Source organism: Salvelinus namaycush, chromosome 5 (assembly GCF_016432855.1).
Source record: "Salvelinus namaycush isolate Seneca chromosome 5, SaNama_1.0, whole genome shotgun sequence".
NCBI lineage: Eukaryota > Metazoa > Chordata > Actinopteri > Salmoniformes > Salmonidae > Salvelinus > Salvelinus namaycush.
Window position 1 is genome coordinate 74,081,015 of NC_052311.1, and position 25,769 is coordinate 74,106,783.

General features: G+C 47.6%; 1 protein-coding gene across 1 annotated transcript in view; it reads right to left on the reverse strand.

Annotated features, from left to right (window-relative positions):
- Positions 1-2,399: 2,399 nt before the first annotated feature.
- deptor (DEP domain containing MTOR-interacting protein) overlaps positions 2,400-25,769 on the reverse strand; it is a 71,695-nt gene continuing 48,325 nt past the window's right edge. The window contains exons 9-11 of the mRNA XM_038995207.1: positions 16,191-16,261; positions 10,602-10,706; positions 2,400-2,981 (exon numbers count right to left, since the gene is read on the reverse strand). Coding sequence (XP_038851135.1) covers positions 2,853-2,981; positions 10,602-10,706; positions 16,191-16,261 — 305 coding nt within the window. The 3' untranslated portion in view covers positions 2,400-2,852. The remainder of the gene's footprint in view (positions 2,982-10,601; positions 10,707-16,190; positions 16,262-25,769) is intronic.

The following is a 25,769-nucleotide window of genomic DNA, read 5'->3' on the forward strand; positions in this document are numbered from 1 at the left end:
TAGAAGCACAGAGAGAGTTTTCCATAGAGTTAGAAGCCCAGAGAGAGTTTCCCATAGAGTTAGAAGCCTAGAGAGAGAGTTTCCCATAGAGTTAGAAGCCCAGAGAGAGTTTTCCATAGAGTTAGAAGCCCAGAGAGTTTTCCCATAGAGTTAGAAGCCTAGAGAGAGTTTCCCACAGAGTTAGAAGCCCAGAGAGTTTTCCAAAGAGTTAGAAGCCCAGAGAGAGTTTCCCAACGAGTTAGAAGCCCAGAGAGAGTTTCCCAACGAGTTAGAAGCCCAGAGAGAGTTTTCCAAAGAGTTAGAAGCCCAGAGAGAGTTTTCCAAAGAGTTAGAAGCCTAGAGAGAGTTTTCCAAAGAGTTAGAAGCCTAGAGAGAGTTTTCCATAGAGTTAGAAGCCCAGAGAGAGTTTTCCATAGAGTTAGAAGCCCAGAGAGAGTTTCCCACAGAGTTAGAAGCCCAGAGAGTTTCCCACAGAGTTAGAAGCCCAGAGAGTTTCCCACAGAGTTAGAAGCCCAGAGAGTTTCCCAAAGAGTTAGAAGCCCAGAGAGAGTTTCCCACAGAGTTAGAAGCCCAGAGAGTTTTCCATAGAGTTAGAAGCCCAGAGAGAGTTTCCCATAGAGTTAGAAGCCCAGAGAGAGTTTTCCATAGAGTTAGAAGCCCAGAGAGAGTTTTCCATAGAGTTAGAAGCCCAGAGAGAGTTTCCCACAGAGTTAGAAGCCCAGAGAGAGTTTCCCACAGAGTTAGAAGCCCAGAGAGTTTTCCAAAGAGTTAGAAGCCTAGAGAGAGTTTTCCAAAGAGTTAGAAGCCTAGAGAGAGTTTTCCAAAGAGTTAGAAGCCTAGAGAGAGTTTTCCAAAGAGTTAGAAGCCCAGAGAGAGTTTCCCACAGAGTTAGAAGCCCAGAGAGAGTTTCCCACAGAGTTAGAAGCCTAGAGAGAGTTTTCCAAAGAGTTAGAAGCCTAGAGAGTTTTCCAAAGAGTTAGAAGCCTAGAGAGAGTTTTCCAAAGAGTTAGAAGCCTAGAGAGAGTTTTCCATAGAGTTAGAAGCCCAGAGAGAGTTTCCCATAGAGTTAGAAGCCCAGAGAGAGTTTTCCATAGAGTTAGAAGCCCAGAGAGAGTTTTCCATAGAGTTAGAAGCCCAGAGAGAGTTTCCCATAGAGTTAGAAGCCCAGAGAGAGTTTCCCATAGAGTTAGAAGCCTAGAGAGAGAGTTTCCCAAAGAGTTAGAAGCCTAGAGAGAGTTTCCCATAGAGTTAGAAGCCCAGAGAGAGTTTTCCATAGAGTTAGAAGCCCAGAGAGAGTTTCCCATAGAGTTAGAAGCCTAGAGAGAGTTTCCCACAGAGTTAGAAGCCCAGAGAGTTTTCCCATAGAGTTAGAAGCCTAGAGAGAGTTTCCCACAGAGTTAGAAGCCCAGAGAGTTTTCCAAAGAGTTAGAAGCCCAGAGAGAGTTTCCCAACGAGTTAGAAGCCCAGAGAGAGTTTTCCAAAGAGTTAGAAGCCTAGAGAGAGTTTTCCAAAGAGTTAGAAGCCCAGAGAGAGTTTCCCATAGAGTTAGAAGCCCAGAGAGAGTTTCCCACAGAGTTAGAAGCCCAGAGAGAGTTTCCCACAGAGTTAGAAGCCCAGAGAGTTTTCCAAAGAGTTAGAAGCCTAGAGAGAGTTTCCCACAGAGTTAGAAGCCCAGAGAGAGTTTTCCATAGAGTTAGAAGCCCAGAGAGAGTTTCCCAAAGAGTTAGAAGCCTAGAGAGAGTTTCCCATAGAGTTAGAAGCCCAGAGAGAGTTTTCCATAGAGTTAGAAGCCCAGAGAGAGTTTCCCATAGAGTTAGAAGCCCAGAGAGTTTTCCCACAGAGTTAGAAGCCCAGAGAGTTTTCCCATAGAGTTAGAAGCCTAGAGAGAGTTTCCCACAGAGTTAGAAGCCCAGAGAGTTTTCCAACGAGTTAGAAGCCCAGAGAGAGTTTTCCAAAGAGTTAGAAGCCTAGAGAGAGTTTTCCAAAGAGTTAGAAGCCTAGAGAGAGTTTTCCAAAGAGTTAGAAGCCTAGAGAGAGTTTTCCAAAGAGTTAGAAGCCTAGAGAGAGTTTTCCAAAGAGTTAGAAGCCTAGAGAGAGTTTTCCAAAGAGTTAGAAGCCTAGAGAGAGTTTTCCAAAGAGTTAGAAGCCTAGAGAGAGTTTTCCATAGAGTTAGAAGCCCAGAGAGAGTTTCCCATAGAGTTAGAAGCCCAGAGAGAGTTTTCCATAGAGTTAGAAGCCCAGAGAGAGTTTCCCACAGAGTTAGAAGCCCAGAGAGAGTTTCCCACAGAGTTAGAAGCCCAGAGAGTTTTCCAAAGAGTTAGAAGCCTAGAGAGTTTTCCAAAGAGTTAGAAGCCTAGAGAGAGTTTTCCAAAGAGTTAGAAGCCTAGAGAGAGTTTTCCAAAGAGTTAGAAGCCTAGAGAGAGTTTTCCAAAGAGTTAGAAGCCTAGAGAGAGTTTTCCAAAGAGTTAGAAGCCCAGAGAGAGTTTCCCATAGAGTTAGAAGTCCAGAGAGAGTTTTCCAAAGAGTTAGAAGCCCAGAGAGAGTTTCCCATAGAGTTAGAAGCCCAGAGAGTTTCCCACAGAGTTAGAAGCCCAGAGAGTTTCCCACAGAGTTAGAAGCCCAGAGAGTTTCCCAAAGAGTTAGAAGCCCAGAGAGAGTTTCCCACAGAGTTAGAAGCCCAGAGAGTTTCCCAAAGAGTTAGAAGCCTAGAGAGAGTTTTCCATAGAGTTAGAAGCCCAGAGAGAGTTTTCATAGAGTTCCATAAAGGCACGTCTATCTCCATGGTGTCTTTAGGGTCTGCCTTGGGTCTACTCTGCTCAGCCACGCCCCCTGCCACGTGATAGCCTGCCTCTTCAGTAATCTGCTTCCTCCATGACTTCCATGACAACGGTCCTGGGCCCGGTCAGGATGAGGTTACTGACTGTCCTGTAGTCCAGAGACAGCACGTTAAGCCCGTTGACCGAGACCACAAACTGGCACACCTAGAGGAGGGAGAGGAACAGAGGAGTTAGCCATGTCTACACATGCATTTCTGTATGGGAGAAACAACAGAGAAATGGAGAGGAGAGTTAGCTCTCGATGGGATAAACAGAGAAAGGGAGAGTTAGCTCTCGATGGGATAAACAACAGAGAAAGGGAGAGGAGAGTTAGCTCTCGATGTGATAAACAGAGAAAGGGAGAGTCAGCTCTCGATGGGATAAACAACAGAGAAAGGGAGAGGAGAGTTAGCTCTCGATGGGATAAACAGAGAAAGGGAGAGTTAGCTCTCGATGGGATAAACAACAGCGAAAAGGGAGAGGAGAGTTAGCTCTCGATGGGAGAAACAACAGAGAAAAGGGAGAGGAGAGTCAGCTCTCAATGGGAGAAACAACAGAGAAAGGGAGAGGAGAGTCAGCTCTCGATGGGAGAAACAACAGAGAAAGGGAGAGGAGAGTCAGCTCTCGATGGGAGAAACAACAGAGAAAGGGAGAGGAGAGTCAGCTCTCGATGGGAGAAACAACAGAGAAAGGGAGAGGAAAGTCAGCTCTCGATGGGAGAAACAACAGAGAAAGGGAGAGGAGAGTCAGCTCTCGATGGGAGAAACAACAGAGAAAGGGAGAGGAGAGTTAGCTCTCGATGGGAGAAACAGAGAAAGGGAGAGGAGAGTCAGCTCTCGATGGGAGAAACAACAGAGAAAGGGAGAGGAGAGTTAGCTCTCGATGGGAGAAACAACAGAGAAAGGGAGAGGAGAGTTAGCTCTCGATGGGAGAAACAGCAGAGAAAGGGAGAGGAGAGTTAGCTCTTGATGGGAGAAACAACAGAGAAAGGGAGAGGAGAGTTAGCACTCGATGGGATAAACAGAGAAAGGGAGAGGAGAGTTAGCTCTGTTATGTACTAAACAGAAACACACCTTTCTTATTTGATTGCTGACTCACTATTGCAACAGTGTTGGCAAAAACAAAGATGTTTAAGGACTGTTTTGCAACATGGTTCTATGGCTGCCACATGGCAAGCCATTGTCTCAACTTCACCCTAATTTCATGCAGTGAAGGAATTCTAGAGCATCCCCTCGCTGCAATTACATCAAAACACAATCCCTTATTTTTCTTGGCAACGGGTCAACCGTTACCCAGAAGGCCCCAGTCACTCTGGAGTTAATACTCCTAGAAAAGGGCACTTGAGGATTTCTAAGAAAAAGCTTTTGTTAACCGTTTCATGGCCAGGCCGTGGCTGAAATGAATGAGATACTGGATCTTAGGCTGCAGAGAATTTGTAGAGAAGGAGCATAAGTCATTGTTCTGTGTTACCACTGCTGCAGGGTATAAGTCATTGTTCTGTCTAACCACTGCTGCAGGGTATAAGTCATTGTTCTGTGTTACCACTGCTGCAGGGTATAAGTCATTGTTCTGTCTAACCACTGCTGCAGGGTATAAGTCATTGTTCTGTCTAACCACTGCTGCAGGGTATAAGTCATTGTTCTGTCTAACCACTGCTGCAGGGTATAAGTCATTGTTCTGTGTTACCACTGCTGCAGGGTATAAGTCATTGTTCTGTGTTACCACTGCTGCAGGGTATAAGTCATTGTTCTGTGTTACCACTGCTGCAGGGTATAAGTCATTGTTCTGTCTAACCACTGCTGCAGGGTATAAGTCATTGTTCTGTCTAACCACTGCTGCAGGGTATAAGTCATTGTTCTGTGTTACCACTGCTGCAGGGTATAAGTCATTGTTCTGTGTTACCACTGCTGCAGGGTATAAGTCATTGTTCTGTGTTACCACTGCTGCAGGGTATAAGTCATTGTTCTGTCTAACCACTGCTGCAGGGTATAAGTCATTGTTCTGTGTTACCACTGCTGCAGGGTATAAGTCATTGATCTGTGTTACCACAGCGGTTATATTTTTTTTACCAATCACTCCAGATGATTGGAGACCGATAGAAGAACATTTGACTGGTGACTCAAGCAGATTAATTCAGCCGTACTCTAAATGTTACTATACTGGGACTAGGATATTATACATTTGAGATGTTAATCCAGGTGGTTTACAGCATGAAACTTCTGCTTTTAAATTTATGTTCATCGTGTACCTGCTGAATCTGTTTAGCTAAATGTCTCCATGAGTCTCAGACCTCTACTGTCTCCTGTTGTGTTGTGGTTCGAGTCTCAGACCTCTACAATCTCCTGTTGTGTTGTGGTCCGAGTCTCAGACCTCTACAGTCCCCTGTTGTGGTCCGAGTCTCAGACCTCTACCGTCTCCTGTTGTGTTGTGGTCCGAGTCTCAGACCTCTACAATCTCCTGTTGTGTTGTGGTCCGAGTCTCAACAGACCTCTACCGTCTCCTGTTGTGGTCCGAGTCTCAGACCTCTACAGTCTCCTGTTGTGTTGTGGTCCGAGTCTCAGACCTCTACCGTCTCCTGTTGTGGTCCGAGTCTCAGACCTCTACCGTCTCCTGTTGTGGTCCGAGTCTCAGACCTCTACCGTCTCCTGTTGTGGTCCGAGTCTCAGACCTCTACCGTCTCCTGTTGTGTTGTGGTCCGAGTCTCAGACCTCTACCGTCTCCTGTTGTGTTGTGGTCTGAGTCTCAGACCTCTACCGTCTCCTGTTGTGTTGTGGTCCGAGTCTCAGACCTCTACTGTCTCCTGTTGTGGTCCGAGTCTCAGACCTCTACAGTCTCCTGTTGTGTTGTGGTCCGAGTCTCAGACCTCTACCATCTCCTGTTGTGGTCCGAGTCTCAGACCTCTACAGTCTCCTGTTGTGTTGTGGTCCGAGTCTCAACAGACCTCTACCGTCTCCTGTTGTGGTCCGAGTCTCAGACCTCTACAGTCTCCTGTTGTGTTGTGGTCCGAGTCTCAGACCTCTACAATCTCCTGTTGTGTTGTGGTCCGAGTCTCAGACCTCTACCGTCTCCTGTTGTGTTGTGGTCCGAGTCTCAGACCTCTACCGTCTCCTGTTGTGTTGTGGTCCGAGTCTCAGACCTCTACAGTCTCCTGTTGTGTTGTGGTCCGAGTCTCAGACCTCTACAGTCTCCTGTTGTGTTGTGGTCCGAGTCTCAGACCTCTACAGTCTCCTGTTGTGTTGTGGTCCGAGTCTCAGACCTCTACCGTCTCCTGTTGTGGTCCGAGTCTCAGACCTCTACCGTCTCCTGTTGTGTTGTGGTCCGAGTCTCAGACCTCTACAATCTCCTGTTGTGGTCCAAGTCTCAGACCTCTACCGTCTCCTGTTGTGGTCCGAGTCTCAGACCTCTACCGTCTCCTGTTGTGGTCCGAGTCTCAGACCTCTACCGTCTCCTGTTGTGGTCCGAGTCTCAGACCTCTACCGTCTCCTGTTGTGGTCCGAGTCTCAGACCTCTACCGTCTCCTGTTGTGGTCCGAGTCTCAGACCTCTACCGTCTCCTGTTGTGTTGTGGTCCGAGTCTCAGACCTCTACAGTCTCCTGTTGTGTTGTGGTCCGAGTCTCAGACCTCTACAGTCTCCTGTTGTGTTGTGGTCCGAGTCTCAGACCTCTACAATCTCCTGTTGTGGCTCGAGTCTCAGACCTCTACAGTCTCCTGTTGTGTTGTGGTCCGAGTCTCAGACCTCTACAGTCTCCTGTTGTGTTGTGGTCCGAGTCTCAGACCTCTACAATCTCCTGTTGTGGCTCGAGTCTCAGACCTCTACAGTCTCCTGTTGTGTTGTGGTCCGAGTCTCAGACCTCTACAGTCTCCTGTTGTGTTGTGGTCCGAGTCTCAGACCTCTACAATCTCCTGTTGTGGCTCGAGTCTCAGACCTCTACAGTCTCCTGTTGTGTTGTGGTCCGAGTCTCAGACCTCTACAGTCTCCTGTTGTGGTCCGAGTCTCAGACCTCTACCGTCTCCTGTTGTGTTGTGGTCCGAGTCTCAGACCTCTACAGTCTCCTGTTGTGGTCCGAGTCTCAGACCTCTACAGTCTCCTGTTGTGTTGTGGTCCGAGTCTCAGACCTCTACCGTCTCCTGTTGTGGTCCGAGTCTCAGACCTCTACCGTCTCCTGTTGTGTTGTGGCTCGAGTCTCAGACCTCTACCGTCTCCTGTTGTGTTGTGGTCCGAGTCTCAGACCTCTACCGTCTCCTGTTGTGTTGTGGTCCGAGTCTCAGACCTCTACAGTCTCCTGTTGTGTTGTGGCTCGAGTCTCAGACCTCTACAGTCTCCTGTTGTGGTCCGAGTCTCAGACCTCTACAATCTCCTGTTGTGTTGTGGTCCGAGTCTCAGACCTCTACAGTCTCCTGTTGTGTTGTGGTCCGAGTCTCAACAGACCTCTACCGTCTCCTGTTGTGGTCCGAGTCTCAGACCTCTACAGTCTCCTGTTGTGTTGTGGTCCGAGTCTCAGACCTCTACCGTCTCCTGTTGTGGTCCGAGTCTCAGACCTCTACCGTCTCCTGTTGTGGTCCGAGTCTCAGACCTCTACAATCTCCTGTTGTGGTCCGAGTCTCAGACCTCTACCGTCTCCTGTTGTGTTGTGGTCCGAGTCTCAGACCTCTACAGTCTCCTGTTGTGTTGTGGTCCGAGTCTCAACAGACCTCTACCGTCTCCTGTTGTGGTCCGAGTCTCAGACCTCTACAGTCTCCTGTTGTGTTGTGGTCCGAGTCTCAGACCTCTACCGTCTCCTGTTGTGGTCCGAGTCTCAGACCTCTACCGTCTCCTGTTGTGGTCCGAGTCTCAGACCTCTACAATCTCCTGTTGTGGTCCGAGTCTCAGACCTCTACAATCTCCTGTTGTGGTCCGAGTCTCAGACCTCTACCGTCTCCTGTTGTGTTGTGGTCCGAGTCTCAGACCTCTACCGTCTCCTGTTGTGTTGTGGTCCGAGTCTCAGACCTCTACCGTCTCCTGTTGTGTTGTGGTCCGTTAGACCAACATTATAAAACTGCCGCTCTAGCAACGTTAGACCAACATTATAAAACTGCAGCTCTAGCAACGTTAGACCAACATTATAAACTGACGCTCTAGCAACGTTAGACCAACATTATAAACTGCCGCTCTAGCAACGTTAGACCAACATTATAAACTGCCGCTCTAGCAACGTTAGACCAACATTATAAAACTGCCGCTCTAGCAACGTTAGACCAACATTATAAAACTGCCGCTCTAGCAACGTTAGACCAACATTATAAACTGACGCTCTAGCAACGTTAGACCAACATTATAAAACTGACGCTCTAGCAACGTTAGACCAACATTATAAAACTGACGCTCTAGCAACGTTAGACCAACATTATAAAACTGACGCTCTAGCAACGTTAGACCAACATTATAAACTGCCGCTCTAGCAACGTCAGACCAACATTATAAACTGCCGCTCTAGCAACGTCAGACCAACATTATAAACTGCCGCTCTAGCAACGTCAGACCAACATTATAAACTGACGCTCTAGCAACGTCAGACCAACATTATAAACTGCCGCTCTAGCAACGTTAGACCAACATTATAAACTGACGCTCTAGCAACGTTAGACGTAACATTTGGAAGCAGTGAGTCAACTCTGTCATCATCTCCTTCCAAAGGTCCCCATAGAATGAGAGTTTATGGGCCACTTCAAGAGCTGTGACTCGCTTTTAGTGCCATACCGAATGGATAGCCACTGTTAAGAGGCAACAACATGTGATCAATGTGAGAGTCAGAGACTGTTTTACCACAGAGGAAGGGCAGGCAGTAAAACACAAGGCTTCAGTCAGAGCCTGTTTTACCACAGAGGAAGGGCAGGTAGTAAAACACAAGGCTTCAGTCAGAGCATGTTTTACCACAGAGGAAAGGCAGGCAGTAAAACACAAGGCTTCAGTCAGAGCCTGTTTTACCACAGAGGAAAGGCAGGTAGTAAAACACAAGGCTTCAGTCAGAGACTGTTTTACCACAGAGGAAGGGCAGGTAGTAAAACACAAGGCTTCAGTCAGAGCCTGTTTTACCACAGAGGAAGGGCAGGTAGTAAAACACAAGGCTTCAGTCAGAGCCTGTTTTACCACAGAGGAAAGGCAGGCAGTAAATACAAGGCTTCAGTCAGAGCCTGTTTTACCACAGAGGAAAGGCAGGTAGTAAAACACAAGGCTTCAGTCAGAGCCTGTTTTACCACAGAGGAAAGGCAGGCAGTAAAACACAAGGCTACAGTCAGAGCCTGTTTTACCACAGAGGAAGGGCAGGTAGTAAAACACAAGGCTTCAGTCAGAGCCTGTTTTACCACAGAGGAAGGGCAGGTAGTAAAACACAAGGCTTCAGTCAGAGCCTGTTTTACCACAGAGGAAAGGCAGGCAGTAAAACACAAGGCTTCAGTCAGAGCCTGTTTTACCACAGAGGAAAGGCAGGCAGTAAAACACAAGGCTACAGTCAGAGCCTGTTTTACCACAGAGGAAAGGCAGGCAGTAAAACACAAGGCTTCAGTCAGAGCCTGTTTTACCACAGAGGAAAGGCAGGCAGTAAAACACAAGGCTTCAGTCAGAGCCTGTTTTACCACAGAGGAAAGGCAGGCAGTAAAACACAAGGCTTCAGTCAGAGACTGTTTTACCACAGAGGAAAGGCAGGTAGTAAAACACAAGGCTACAGTCAGAGCCTGTTTTACCACAGAGGAAGGGCAGGTAGTAAAACACAAGGCTTCAGTCAGAGCCTGTTTTACCACAGAGGAAGGGCAGGTAGTAAAACACAAGGCTTCAGTCAGAGCCTGTTTTACCACAGAGGAAAGGCAGGCAGTAAAACACAAGGCTTCAGTCAGAGTCTGTTTTACCACAGAGGAAAGGCAGGCAGTAAACGCAAGGCTACAGTCAGAGCCTGTTTTACCACAGAGGAAAGGCAGGGAGTAAACAAGTCTTCAGACTGGCTGACCAACATGGCTTATATAAGAAGCATCAACAACCATGCAGAGAGAACAGCATTTAGTGTTGCGTAACTGACTGTATGTGTCCAGAATATCACCCTATTCCCAATGTAGTGCACTACGTTTGAACAGGGCCCATAGGTCTATGGTCTAAAGTAGTGCACTACATAGGGCGCCATTTGGGATACAATCCCCTGGCTGCACAGATCCGTTATTACTGCATCAGCTTGATTTCTATGGGATGGAGCCAGCTCTGCTCGACTTAGAGACGAGGAGAGGAGAGGAGAAAGGGAGGGGAAGAGGGAGAGAGATGAGAGGAGATGAGAAAGGGGAGAGGGGAGCAGAGGGAGAAACAAAGCACATGTTTTTACGGTGATAAAATGTGACAGAAGTGATACTATATCTTCCATATTGAAAACAGCTTTTTATTTATTATTTGCTAAAGTTCATTTAGCTACGGCTCCTTCGTCTTAGTTCACTTCTCTCCTCCCCCTTCCTTCTGCTCTCCTCCCCCTTACTCCCTCTCCCTGTTCCCCTCCCTCACTCCTTCCTCTGGTCTCTCTCCTCTCCTCACCCTGCCCCTCTCTTCCACATCTCTCCTTTCCTTCCTCCTCTCCCCTCCCTCCCCTGCTCCCTCTCCTCACCCTGCCCCCTCACTAATTTCCTTGGCCCCTCTCCCTTCCTCCCCCACATCCCACCTCCCCTCCCCATTGTTTAGGTCAGTGCTCTCTACTCCCAGCTGGCAGTGGAGTGTGTATGCCATGGTGCATGTGATGGTATGTGTGTGAGTGTGAGTGTTTGTGTGTTACATACCTTCATCCCAGCTGCAGCTGCGGGACCACTGGGGTCGACAGCCTGGATGTGGCAGGGCTTACTGCCCCGCACCACGAAGCCCCAGCCCACCGCGTCCCCCACGATCTGAGGAGGCAGTCAAGTCAAAATGTATTTAAAAGAGCAAAGTAGAGATCTAGAAACAACAGGGTTGGTGTGATTAAAAAGGCTGGCGCCGTGCTACAGGGGCCGGGCGCCGCGCTACAGGGGCCGGGCGCCGCGCTACAGGGGCCCGCGCCGCGCTACAGGGGCCGGGCGCCGCGCGCTACAGGGGCCGGGCGCCGCGCTACAGGGGCCGGGCGCCGCGCTACAGGGGCCGGGCGCCGCGCTACAGGGGCCCGCGCCGCGCTACAGGGGCCGGGCGCCCCGCGCTACAGGGGCCGGGCGCCCCGCGCTACAGGGGCCGGGCGCCCCGCGCTACAGGGGCCGGGCGCCCCGCGCTACAGGGGCCGGGCGCCCCGCGCTACAGGGGCCGGGCGCCCCGCGCTACAGGGGCCGGGCGCCCCGCGCTACAGAGGCCGGGCGCCCCGCGCTACAGAGGCCGGCGCCGTGCTACAGGGGCCGGCACCCCGCGCTACAGAGGCCGGCGCCGCGCTACAGAGGCCGGCGCCCCGCGCTACAGGGGCCGGCGCCGTGCTACAGGGGCCGGCACCCCGCGCTACAGAGGCCGGCGCCGCGCTACAGAGGCCGGCGCCCCGCGCTACAGGGGCCGGCGCCCCGCGCTACAGGGGCCGGCGCCGTGCTACAGGGGCCGGCACCCCGCGCTACAGAGGCCGGCGCCCCGCGCTACAGGGGCCGGCGCCCCGTGCTACAGGGGCATGACATGAGATGCAACAACAGTGTTGTAGGATGATTTTGATGTTTCAACATTCTCTAAAATGTATCTGTCGGGAACTGTAATGTTTGTTATGCAGAAGTAACATGAAGTGTTGTTTTTAACTGTGTGTTGTGTGTGTTCATGTATATTACTATCCTCGTGGATACTGGAATTCCCCAAAAGTAGGGGACATTTCCTACACCCCCACGAGGACAGAGGCTATTTTAGGGTTAGGGGTTAGGTTTACAGTAAAGATTATGGAAAAATAAGATTTTGAAAGGAAATACATTTTTTGTTCCCCACAAGGATAGTAAAACACTGTATGCTGTGTGTGTGTGTGTGTGTGTGTGTGTGTGTGTGTGTGTGTGTGTGTTTGGTGTGTTTGCGCGTGCAGTAACATAACCCTTATCAGAGCTCTCACGAGGCTTCTAAGAATCTACTCAGACATTCCATTCCAGAACACAAGAGGGTCATCTAAGGCAGAGCCCAGAGCCAATCCAGTCAGTCTGTTAGGAGTGATGTGTCCCACCCAGTCTAACATCAACTGGTATCAGTAGTGTATTCAGCCCGATTCCCTGGTGAATATCAGACCCAGTAAGGAGGACAATCGTCTGTGGATCAGACCATGCAGGCCAGAGTGTTTTCCCACAGTGTGCGTTTACTGTGTGTGGGATGTGGCCATGCCATCTTCGGGTGACAGTAGAATGTTTGTGCGTGTGTGTGGTTTAGGGTGGCAAAGGGAGGGTATAAATTACTGGAAACTTTACCAGTAAACTACCATTATTTTGGTAACTTTCAAGGATTTATAAAAATATAAAAAAATATCAGTTGTGTGTTATTTCTGGTCCTCTGTGTCCTTATCACATGTAAAATATATAAAATAATCAAATAAGTGTTTTAAAATGAAATGACAAAGCTGTAAAACATCCTAAATATAACCATGAACTTAGTGAATACCATTGGTGTTTAATATAAGAGTTTCAGCATGAAATATCCTTTATATTTAGTGATTATATATTTGTTGTAAATGTTCTGCCGCCAACCTGGTGTCAGTTGTGATGAAAGACAAAAGTTGGAAGTTGAGAGTTAATTCAAAATAATGCCAATGTTGATTAGATGCTTTTTTCATTAATTAGGCAATTTTCTCTTGAACCATATATGGTCTATTTTACTAGAAACTCATGGACACAGACATAAAAATGAATACTATATATGAATACACTTTTTAAAGTTAAAGTATAAAATGACCATATATTACAATAGATTGCCAGCGATTACCATAGACTGCCGAAGATTCCGGTAACTTTGGTAAATTACCGGTAACTTTGCGACCGTAGTCAGTGTTAAAGCTCTGTGTCAACCAAAGCATGTGAACAGCGGTAGAAGGGCGAGGGGACGGAGTGTGTGTGTGTGTGTGTGTTTCAAGTTTCAATGTCACGTGCACATCGTCAGGGAAATGCCTTTCCTGCAAACTCTAAACCCAACAATGCAGTAATCAATATCAATGTAGTACTTAAATACCAAGGTGGAACAACAACACAGGAGATCTACAAGTAAGAAGAGCAGGAGAAAGTACCTACACCGGCTTCAGAAAGTCTCCACCCCGCTTGAATTATTCAGCATTTAGTTGTGTTACAGCCTGGATTAAACATGAATTATTCAGCATTTAGTTGTGTTACAGCCTGGATTAAACATGAATTATTCAGCATTTAGGTGTGTTAGAGCCTGGATTAAACATGAATTATTCAGCATTTAGGTGTGTTAGAGCCTGGATTAAACATGAATTATTCAGCATTTAGGTGTGTTAGAGCCTGGATTAAACATGAATTATTCAGCATTTAGTTGTGTTACAGCCTGGATTAAACATGAATTATTCAGCATTTAGTTGTGTTACAGCCTGGATTAAACATGAATTATTCAGCATTTAGTTGTGTTACAGCCTGGATTAAACATGAATTATTCAGCATTTAGTTGTGTTACAGCCTGGATTAAACATGAATTATTCAGCATTTAGTTGTGTTACAGCCTGGATTAAACATGAATTATTCAGCATTTAGTTGTGTTACAGCCTGGATTAAACATGAATTATTCAGCATTTAGTTGTGTTACAGCCTGGATTAAACATGAATTATTCAGCATTTAGTTGTGTTACAGCCTGGATTAAACATGAATTATTCAGCATTTAGTTGTGTTACAGCCTGGATTAAACATTAATTATTCAGCGTTTAGTTGTGTTACAGCCTGGATTAAACATGAATTATATTGAGATTTGGCGTCACTGGCCTACACACCATAATGTCAAAGTGGAATTATGTTTTTATATATGTATATATATTTTTTTACAAATGAATAAAAAATGAAAAGCTGAATGTCTGGCGTCAATAAGTATTCAACCCCTTTGTTATGGGAAGTCTAAATAAGTCCAGGAGTAAACCTGTGCTTTACAAGTAGCATGGACTCACTCTGTGTGGAATAATAGTGTTTAGGCTGCGTTTTGAATGACTACCTCATCTCTGTACCCCACACATACAATTATCTGTAAGGTCCCTCAGTTGAACAGTGAATTTCAAAAACAGATTCAACCACAGGTCAGGGAAAACCAGAGAAGAAAAATGTCCTGTATGTCCTGAATACAAAGCATTATGTTTGGGGCAAATCCAACACCACACGTCACTGAGTACCACTCTCCATATTTTCAAGCATGGTGGTGACTGCATCATGTTATGGGTGTGCTTGTCATCGGCAAGGACTAGGGAGTTTTTTTTTTTTTAGGATAAAAATAAACGGTATAGAGCTAAGCACAGGCAAAATCTTAGAGGAAAACCTGGTTCAGTCTGCTTTCCAACAGACACTGTGAGATTAATTCACCTTTCAGCAGGACAATAACCTTAAACACAAGGCTAAATATACACTGGAGTTGGTTACCAAGACGACATTGAATGTTCCTGACTGGCCTAGTTACAGTTTGACTTAAATTGGCTTGAAAATCTATGGCAAGACTTGAAAATATCTGTCTAGCAATGATCAACAACCAACTTGACAGAGCTGAAATGGGTAAATATTGTACAATCCAGGTGTGTGGAAAGCTCTTAGAAACTTACCCAGAAAGACTCACAGCTGTAAATCACTGTCAAAGCTGAATACTTATGGAAATTAGATATTGCTGCATTTCATTTTCAATAAATTAGCAAAATTGTCTAAAAACATATTTTTGCTTTGTCATGATGGGGTATTGTGTGTAGATGGGCGAGAAAAACACTATTTAATCTATTTTGAATTCAGGCTGAAACACAACATGTGAATAAGGCAATTATTTCTGAAGGCACTGTATATACATACAGGGTCAGTTTATTACCATATTAACACTGTGCAGGGATACTGGAGTGATAGAGGTAGATATGTAGAGGGGTAAACATACTATATACAGGCTCAGTTCAGTACCATACTATATACAGGCTCAGTTCAGTACCATATTAACAATGTGCAGGGACACTGGAGTGATAGAGGTAGATATGTAGAGGGGTAAACATACTATATACATGGTCAGTTCATTACCATATTAACAATGTGCAGGGACACTGGAGTGATAGAGGTAGATATGTAGAGGGGTAAACATACTATATACAGGGTCAGTTCAGTACCATATTAACAATGTGCAGGGACACTGGAGTGATAGAGGTAGATATGTAGAGGGGTAAACATACTATATACAGGGTCAGTTCAGTACCATATTAACAATGTGCAGGGACACTGGAGTGATAGAGGTAGATATGTAGAGGGGTAAACATACTATATACAGGGTCAGTTCAGTACCATATTAACAATGTGCAGGGATAGAGGTAGATATGTAGAGGGGTAAACATACTATACACAGGGAATTCTAACAGTCAATTATGTTAGCTGTGTATCAGTCTGATGGCTTGGGGATAGAAGCTGTGTATCAGTCTGATGGCTTGGGGATAGAAGCTGTGTATCAGTCTGATGGCTTGGGGATAGAAGCTGTGTATCAGTCTGATGGCTTGGGGACAGAAGCTGTGTATCAGTCTGATGGCTTGGGGACAGAAGCTGTGTATCAGTCTGATGGCTTGGGGATAGAAGCTGTGTATCAGTCTGATGGCTTGGGGATAGAAGCTGTGTATCAGTCTGATGGCTTGGGGATAGAAGCTGTGTATCAGTCTGATGGCTTGGGGATGGAAGCTGTGTATCAGTCTGATGGCTTGGGGATGGAAGCTGTGTATCAGTCTGATGGCTTGGGGATGGAAGCTGTGTATCAGTCTGATGGCTTGGGGATAGAAGCTGTGTATCAGTCTGATGGCTTGGGGATAGAAGCTGTGTATCAGTCTGATGGCTTGGGGATAGAAGCTGTGTATCAGTCTGATGGCTTGGGGATAGAAGCTGTGTATCAGTCTGATGGCTTGGGGACAGAAGCTGTGTATCAGTCTGATGGCTTGGGGATGGAAGCTGTGTATCAGTCTGATGGCTTGGGGATAGAAGCTGTGTATCAGTCTGATGGCTTGGGGATAGAAGCTGTGTATCAGTCTGATGGCTTGGGGATAGAAGCTGTTCAGGAACCTGCTGGTGTCAGACTTGATGCATCGGTACCGCTTGCCGTGCAGAAGAGAGAACCGTCTATGGTTTGGGCGTGTCATTCCATTCATTACCCTCCCTACCTCCTGTGTGTGTGTGTGTGTGTGTGTGTGTGTGTGTGTGTGTGTGTGTGTGTGTGTGTGTGTGTGTGTGTGTGTGTGACGTACTGTGAATGTCTTCTTTATGTAAGGGCCTCCTGGGGTCTGCAGCTCCTCAGGACTCACTTGCCTCTTCAACACTGAAAGGCAAACACACTGTAAGTACTGACACACACACACGAGTTGGGGAGGATAATGAATGTAATGACACACACACACACCCGCTGCAGAACATTCCTCCTGCAGCAGTAACTATAGTCTCATCATGTTGTCCTGTGTGCAGGAGGAGGACAACATGGCTACTGTTGAACATCCTCCTGCAGCAGTAACTACAGTCTCATCATGTTGTCCTGTGTGCAGGAGGAGGACAACATGGCTACTGTTGAACATTCCTCCTGCAGCAGTAACTACAGTCTCATCATGTTGTCCTGTGTGCAGGAGGAGGACAACATGGCTACTGTTGAACATTCCTCCTGCAGCAGTAACTACAGTCTCATCATGTTGTCCTGTGTGCAGGAGGAGGACAACATGGCTACTGTTGAACATCCTCCTGCAGCAGTAACTACAGTCTCATCATGTTGTCCTGTGTGCAGGAGGAGGACAACATGGCTACTGTTGAACATTCCTCCTGCAGCAGTAACTACAGTCTCATCATGTTGTCCTGTGTGCAGGAGGAGGACAACATGGCTAATGTTGAACATTCCTCCTGCAGCAGTAACTACAGTCTCATCATGTTGTCCTGTGTGCAGGAGGAGGACAACATGGCTACTGTTGAACATTCCTCCTGCAGCAGTAACTATAGTCTCATCATGTTGTCCTGTGTGCAGGAGGAGGACAACATGGCTACTGTTGAACATTCCTCCTGCAGCAGTAACTACAGTCTCATCATGTTGTCCTGTGTGCAGGAGGAGGACAACATGGCTACTGTTGAACATCCTCCTGCAGCAGTAACTATAGTCTCATCATGTTGTCCTGTGTGCAGGAGGAGGACAACATGGCTACTGTTGAACATTCCTCCTGCAGCAGTAACTATAGTCTCATCATGTTGTCCTGTGTGCAGGAGGAGGACAACATGGCTACTGTTGAACATCCTCCTGCAGCAGTAACTATAGTCTCATCATGTTGTCCTGTGTGCAGGAGGAGGACAACATGGCTACTGTTGAACATTCCTCCTGCAGCAGTAACTATAGTCTCATCATGTTGCCCTGTGTGCAGGAGGAGGACAACATGGCTACTGTTGAACATTCCTCCTGCAGCAGTAACTACAGTCTCATCATGTTGCCCTGTGTGCAGGAGGAGGACAACATGGCTACTGTTGAACATTCCTCCTGCAGCAGTAACTATAGTCTCATCATGTTGTCCTGTGTGCAGGAGGAGGACAACATGGCTACTGTTGAACATCCTCCTGCAGCAGTAACTACAGTCTCATCATGTTGCCCTGTGTGCAGGAGGAGGACAACATGGCTACTGTTGAACATTCCTCCTGCAGCAGTAACTACAGTCTCATCATGTTGTCCTGTGTGCAGGAGGAGGACAACATGGCTAATGTTGAACATTCCTCCTGCAGCAGTAACTATAGTCTCATCATGTTGTCCTGTGTGCAGGAGGAGGACAACATGGCTACTGTTGAACATTCCTCCTGCAGCAGTAACTACAGTCTCATCATGTTGTCCTGTGTGCAGGAGGAGGACAACATGGCTAATGTTGAACATTCCTCCTGCAGCAGTAACTATAGTCTCATCATGTTGTCCTGTGTGCAGGAGGAGGACAACATGGCTAATGTTGAACATTCCTCCTGCAGCAGTAACTATAGTCTCATCATGTTGTCCTGTGTGCAGGAGGAGGACAACATGGCTACTGTTGAACATCCTCCTGCAGCAGTAACTATAGTCTCATCATGTTGTCCTGTGTGCAGGAGGAGGACAACATGGCTAATGTTGTTTAAAGGACCAGAGGAAAGCACGCAGTCACATGACCGTGCCTCAATGGAAACAATTTCCCTGTTTCCTAGAGCTGGTTTTAAGACATTCAGTGTGTGGTGTGTGGTGTGTGTGTGGTGTGTGTGTGTGTGTGTGTGTGTGTGTGTGTGTGTGTGTGTGTATCCGTCCGTGTCTGTCTCTGCTCATAGTGGTGTGACCATAAACTCAGACAGGAGGAGAAACATCCACAGAGAACAATGGATCTGCATCCTAACACGTTATATTTCAACTGAAGGAAATATGTTACAGGTAGCTACTGTATACTCAGTATAGTACTGAGGAGATGAATACAGGTAGCTACTGTACACTCAGTATAGTACTGTTGAGATGAATACAGGTAGCTACTGTACACTCAGTATAGTACTGTTGAGATGAATACAGGTAGCTACTGTACACTCAGTATAGTACTGTTGAGATGAATACAGGTAGCTACTGTACACTCAGTATAGTACTGTTGAGATGAATACAGGTAGCTACTGTACACTCAGTATAGTACTGTTGAGATGAATACAGGTAACTACTGTACACTCGGTATAGTACTGTTGAGATGAATACAGGTAACTACTGTACACTCAGTATAGTACTGTTGAGATGAATACAGGTAACTACTGTACACTCAGTATAGTACTGTTGAGATGAATACAGGTAACTACTGTACACTCAGTATAGTACTGTTGAGGAGATGAATACAGGTAACTACTGTACACTCAGTATAGTACTGTTGAGATGAATACAGGTAACTACTGTACACTCAGTATAGTACTGTTGAGATGAATACAGGTAACTACTGTACACTCAGTATAGTACTGTTGAGATGAATACAGGTAACTACTGTACACTCAGTATAGTACTGTTGAGATGAATACAGGTAACTACTGTACACTCAGTATAGTACTGTTGAGATGAACACAGGTAACTACTGTACACTCGGTATAGTACTGTTGAGATGAACACAGGTAACTACTGTACACTCGGTATAGTACTGTTGAGATGAACACAGGTAACTACTGTACACTCGGTATAGTACTGTTGAGATGAACACAGGTAACTACTGTACACTCGGTATAGTACTGTTGAGATGAACACAGGTAACTACTGTACACTCGGTATAGTACTGTTGAGATGAACACAGGTAACTACTGTACACTCGGTATAGTACTGTTGAGATGAACACAGGTAACTACTGTACACTCGGTATAGTACTGTTGAGATGAACACAGGTAACTACTGTACACTCGGTATAGTACTGTTGAGATGAATACAGGTAACTACTGTACACTCGGTATAGTACTGTTGAGATGAATACAGGTAACTACTGTACACTCGGTATAGTACTGTTGAGATGAATACAGGTAACTACTGTACACTCGGTATAGTACTGTTGAGATGAATACAGGTAACTACTGTACACTCAGTATAGTACTGTTGAGATGAACATACAGTGCATTTGGAAAGTATTCAGACCCCCTTCACTTTTTTTGTTCTTGGAGAACTTCAATGCTGCAGAAATGTTTTGGTACCCTTCCCCAGATCTGTGCCTCGACACAATCCTGTCTCTTAGCTATATGTACAAATCCTTCGACCTCATGGCTTGGTTTTTGCTCTGACATGCATTGTCAACTGTGGGACCTTTTATAGACAGATGTGCCCCTTTCCAAATCATGTCCAATCAATTTAATTTACCACAGGTGGACTCCAATCAAGTTGTAGAAACATCTCAAGGATGATCAATGGAAACAGGATGCACCTGAGGTCAACTGAGTCTCATAGCAAAGGGTCTGCAAACTTATGTAAATAAGCTATTTCTGTTATTTTTAATACATTTGTAAAAATGTCATTAAGGGGTATTGTATGTAGATCGATGAGGAACAAAAACGATGTAATCCATTTTAGAATAAGGCTGTAACGTAACAAAATGTGGAAAAAGTTTAGGGGTCTGAATACTTCCCGAATGCAGTGTAGGTAGCTACTGTACACTCAGTATAGACGAACTCTATCAACACTTATAACCAACGTCCTTCAAACTCAAACCGGTTCTCTTGCCCACCCACAATTCCTTGTTTTGGTGGTAGCAGCACTGAGTCAGTATGAAAGGGTTCCTCTCTTCCTAGAGAGTGACTCACTAACGTTGACCTCAGGCAACCTCTGGACACTGCAGTGACCTAGATTCTCTTCCACCCTACAGCTGGAATACAGGAAGAATAGAGCTGTGTTCAGGGAGGCCGCAGCCATAGAAATACAATTACAAGAACAGCCTCCCTACTCAAGTCAATGAGGCCATGATGAGTGATCTGGGACCACTAATGGAATCTACAGGCTTAAGCCTCTCACAACTCTCACCAATCAGACGTTACGTGATCCCTCTCGCCAAACAGACGGCGTCCCTCTCGCCAAACAGACGGCGTCCCTCTCGCCAAACAGACGGCGTCCCTCTCGCCAAACAGACGGCGTCCCTCTCGCCAAACAGACGGCGTCCCTCTCGCCAAACAGACGGCGTCCCTCTCGCCAAACAGACGGCGTCCCTCTCGCCAAACAGACGGCGTCCCTCTCGCCAAACAGACGGCGTCCCTCTCGCCAAACAGACGGCGTCCCTCTCAACACTCATTTACATGACATTGAGTCATTTAGCAGACACTCCTATCCAGATCTACTTACTGTTAGTGCAGTCATCTACAGATAGCTGGGTGAGACAACCACATATCACAGTAATAGCTGGGTGAGACAACCACATATCACAGTAATAGCTGGGTGAGACAACCACATATCACAGTAATAGCTGGGTGAGACAACCACATATCACAGTAATAGCTGGGTGAGACAACCACATATCACAGTAATAGCTGGGTGAGACAACCACATATCACAGTAATAGCTGGGTGAGACAACCACATATCACAGTAATAGCTGGGTGAGACAACCACATATCACAGTAATAGCTGGGTGAGACAACCACATATCACAGTAATAGCTGGGTGAGACAACCACATATCACAGTAATAGCTGGGTGAGACAACCACATATCACAGTAATAGCTGGGTGAGACAACCACATATCACAGTAATAGCTGGGTGAGACAACCACATATCACAGTAATAGCTGGGTGAGACAACCACATATCACAGTAATAGCTGGGTGAGACAACCACATATCACAGTAATAGCTGGGTGAGACAACCACATATCACAGTAATAGCTGGGTGAGACAACCACATATCACAGTAATAGCTGGGTGAGACAACCACATATCACAGTAATAGCTGGGTGAGACAACCACATATCACAGTAATAGCTGGGTGAGACAACCACATATCACAGTAATAGCTGGGTGAGACAACCACATATCACAGTAATAGCTGGGTGAGACAACCACATATCACAGTAATAGCTGGGTGAGACAACCACATATCACAGTAAGTACATTTTCCCCCCAAAAAGTAAGTTTGTTTTGTCAAGTGTTGTCAATCGCACTTTAATCCCATACATTTCCTCAACGCCTATTTAAATCACCAAGGCTCATCTATAGCTACAGAGGAAAAATAGCAGGAAGGGGCAGGAAGCTGAGAGCAGCTGCCTGCATTTCTCACCCTCACCTCCCAGTGTTGGGGACTTACTGAGAAAAACACTTCCAATCTTTTCCAAGAATCTGATTCAAAGACTTCCTGTGTATTCCAGAACAATTGTATATAGCCTCTCTCTGGCCTTCCAGCTCCTCTCCTCCATATGGCTGCTGAGTGTTTAAATCTCCTTTAAAAATGGACAGAGACAGAACACAGGCCTAAACCTTTAAATGGACAGAGAGAACACAGGCCTAAACCTTTAAATGGACAGAGAGAACACAGGCCTAAACCTTTAAATGGACAGAGAGACCACAGGACTAAACCTTTAAATGGACAGAGAGAGAACACAGGCCTAAACCTTTAAATGGACAGAGAGAACACAGGCCTAAACCTTTAAATGGACAGAGAGAGAACACAGGCCTAAACCTTTAAATGGACAGAGAGACCACAGGACTAAACCTTTAAATGGACAGAGAGAGAACACAGGCCTAAACCTTTAAATGGACAGAGAGAGAACACAGGCCTAAACCTTTAAATGGACAGAGAGAGAACACAGGCCTAAACCTTTAAATGGACAGAGAGACCACAGGACTAAACCTTTAAATGGACAGAGAGACCACAGGACTAAACCTTTAAATGGACAGAGAGAACACAGGCCTAAACCTTTAAATGGACAGAGAGAGACCACAGGACTAAACCTTTTCCTCTGTATTGTGAAAAGCTAGTAATTCACCAAAAAGGCTGAGGAGGAGTTGAGAGGATCTGAGTTAAACTAAATCACATCTGCTTTAGTTTATCACTTTAGTAAGCTTTTAGTAGCTCGTCTAAATATACATGCCAACCTCCATGTGCCAGTTGGTTGTAAAAGAGTAATCTATCAGATATGATAAACACGTCCATGTTGTGAATGAACAGTATGTGAATAATCAGTGTATTGTTCTGGGTCAAAGCCTGTGTCCCGGTGTAAGGCAGTGACAAGGTCTTTTTATTCCAGCTGTTACAACCCGTTGTGACCACGGCAGAGACCCCCGCTCCGTTCTGACCACGGCAGAGACCCCCGCTCCGTTCTGACCACGGCAGAGACCCCCGCTCCGTTCTGACCACGGCAGAGACCCCCGCTCCGTTCTGACCACGGCAGAGACCCCCGCTCCGTTGCGACCACGGCAGAGACCCCCGCTCCGTTGCGACCACGGCAGAGACCCCCGCTCCGTTGCGACCACGGCAGAGACCCCCGCTCCGTTGCGACCACGGCAGAGACCCCCGCTCCGTTCTGACCACGGCAGAGACCCCCGCTCCGTTCTGACCACGGCAGAGACCCCCGCTCCGTTCTGACCACGGCAGAGACCCCCGCTCCGTTGCGACCACGGCAGAGACCCCCGCTCCGTTGCGGCCACGGCAGAGACCCCCGCTCCGTTGCGGCCACGGCAGAGACCCCCGCTCCGTTGCTGCCACGGCAGAGACCCCCGCTCCGTTGCTGCCACGGCAGAGACCCCCGCTCCGTTCTGACCACGGCAGAGACCCCCGCTCCGTTCTGACCACGGCAAAGACCCCCGCTCCGTTCTGACCACGGCAAAGACCCCCGCTCCGTTCTGACCACGGCAAAGACCCCCGCTCCGTTGCAATGCTGCTGACTGCTGGGATTTGTCGTAGGGGGGGGGGGGGGGTGACGGTATAAACAGTCCCCCTCTGTCCCGGTGACGTGTGACGGTATAAACAGGCCCCCTCTGTCCCGGTGACGTGTGACGGTATAAACAGGCCCCCTCTGTCCCGGTGACGTGTGACGGTATAAACAGGCCCCCTCTGTCCCGGTGACGTGTGACGGTATAAACAGGCCCCCTCTGTCCCGGTGACGTGTGACGGTATAAACAGGCCCCCTCTGTCCCGGTGACGTGTGACGGTATAAACAGGCCCCCTCTGTCCCGGTGACGTGTGACGGTATAAACAGGCCACCTCTGTCCCGGTGACGTGTGACGGTATAAACAGGCCCCCTCTGTCCCGGTGACGTGTGACGGTATAAACAGGCCCCCTCTGTCCCGGTGACGTGTGACGGTATAAACAGGCCCCCTCTGTCCCGGTGACGTGTGACGGTATAAACAGGCCCCCTCTGTCCCGGTGACGTGTGACGGTATAAACAGGCCCCCTCTGTCCCGGTGACGTGTGACGGTATAAACAGGCCCCCTCTGTCCCGGTGACGTGTGACGGTATAAACAGGCCCCCTCTGTCCCGGTGACGTGTGACGGTATAAACAGGCCCCCTCTGTCCCGGTGACGTGCGACGATATAAACAGTCCCCCTCTGTCCCGGTGACGTGTGACGATATAAACAGTCCCCCTCTGTCTCAGTGGGGAGTGCAGCACCTCAGGCTGGCCTGCTGGTGTAAGTCCCAAGCTGCCCCACAGTGAGTGATTGTGTGTATATGTGTGTGTGTGTTGTGTGGTGTGTGGTGTGTGGTGTGTGGTGTGTGTGTATATGACTGCCAACTAACAGCTACTCCCCCTGTTCCAGCTCTTGCTAGAACAACCCTTATTGGGTCATATGGTTCATACTGTAGACACTTTTCATTTCTCATGTTCTAGGTGACGGTAGGTCAGGGGAGAGTTCAACAGGAAGACATAGAAGGACTCCCCCGTGGCTAACCTCAAATATCCAGGCACGCTCGCACACGAGCTGATGAAACGTTTACCGAACCCTGACCTCAAACCCTGTCACCCACATCTTTCCCCTGACCTAACCCTGACCTCAAACCCTGTCACCCACAACTTTCCCCTGACCTAACCCTGGCCTCAAACCCTGTCACCCACAACGTTCCCCTGACCTAACCCTGGCCTCAAACCCTGTCACCCACAACGTTCCCCTGACCTAACCCTGGCCTCAAACCCTGTCACCATCAACTTTCCCCTGACCTAACCCTGGCCTCAAACCCTGTCACCCACAACGTTCCCCTGACCTCAAACCCTGACCTCAAACCCTGTCACCATCAACTTTCCCCTGACCTAACCCTGGCCTCAAACCCTGTCCTCAAACCCTGTCACCCACAACGTTCCCCTGACCTCAAACCCTGTCACCCACAACTTTCCCCTGACCTAACCCTGGCCTCAAACCCTGTCACCCACAACGTTCCCCTGACCTAACCCTGGCCTCAAACCCTGTCACCCACAACTTTCCCCTGACCTAACCCTGGCCTCAAACCCTGTCACCCACAACGTTCCCCTGACCTAACCCTGGCCTCAAACCCTGTCACCATCAACTTTCCCCTGACCTAACCCTGGCCTCAAACCCTGTCCTCAAACGTTGTCACCCACAACGTTCCCCTGATCTCAAACCCTGACCTCAAACCCTGTCACCATCAACTTTCCCCTGACCTAACCCTGGCCTCAAACCCTGTCCTCAAACCCTGTCACCCACAACGTTCCCCTGACCTCAAACCCTGACCTCAAACCCTGTCACCCACAACTTTCCCCTGACCTAACCCTGGCCTCAAACCCTGTCACCCACAACATTCCCCTGACCAAACCCTGTCACCCACAACGTTCCCCTGACCTAACCCTGGCCTCAAACCCTGTCACCATCAACTTTCCCCTGACCTAACCCTGGCCTCAAACCCTGACCTCAAACCCTGTCACCCGCAACTTTCCCCTGACCTAACCCTGACCTCAAACCCTGTCACCCACAACGTTCCCCTGACCTAACCCTGGCCTCAAACCCTGTCACCCACACAACTTTCAACAGCCGCTTTCAACACCCTTCTCTCTCGTTTAGAGAAATAGGAGAACACAATGTCCCGAAGAATCTCATACTTTAACACACAGCTACACACAGCTTAAGAATAACATGTGTTCCATCTTTTAAACAGCAGTCTTCAATAGAAACACAGCCTCCTATACAAGACTAGAGCCTGGATATCTGAAACACAGGTCTCCTATACAAGACCAGAGCCTGGATATCTGAAACACAGGTCTCCTATACAAGACTAGAGCCTGGATATCTGAAACACAGGTCTCCTATACAAGACTAGAGCCTGGATATCTGAAACACAGCCTCCTATACAAAACTAGAGCCTGGATATCTGAAACACAGCCTCCTATACAAGACTAGAGCCTGGATATCTGAAACA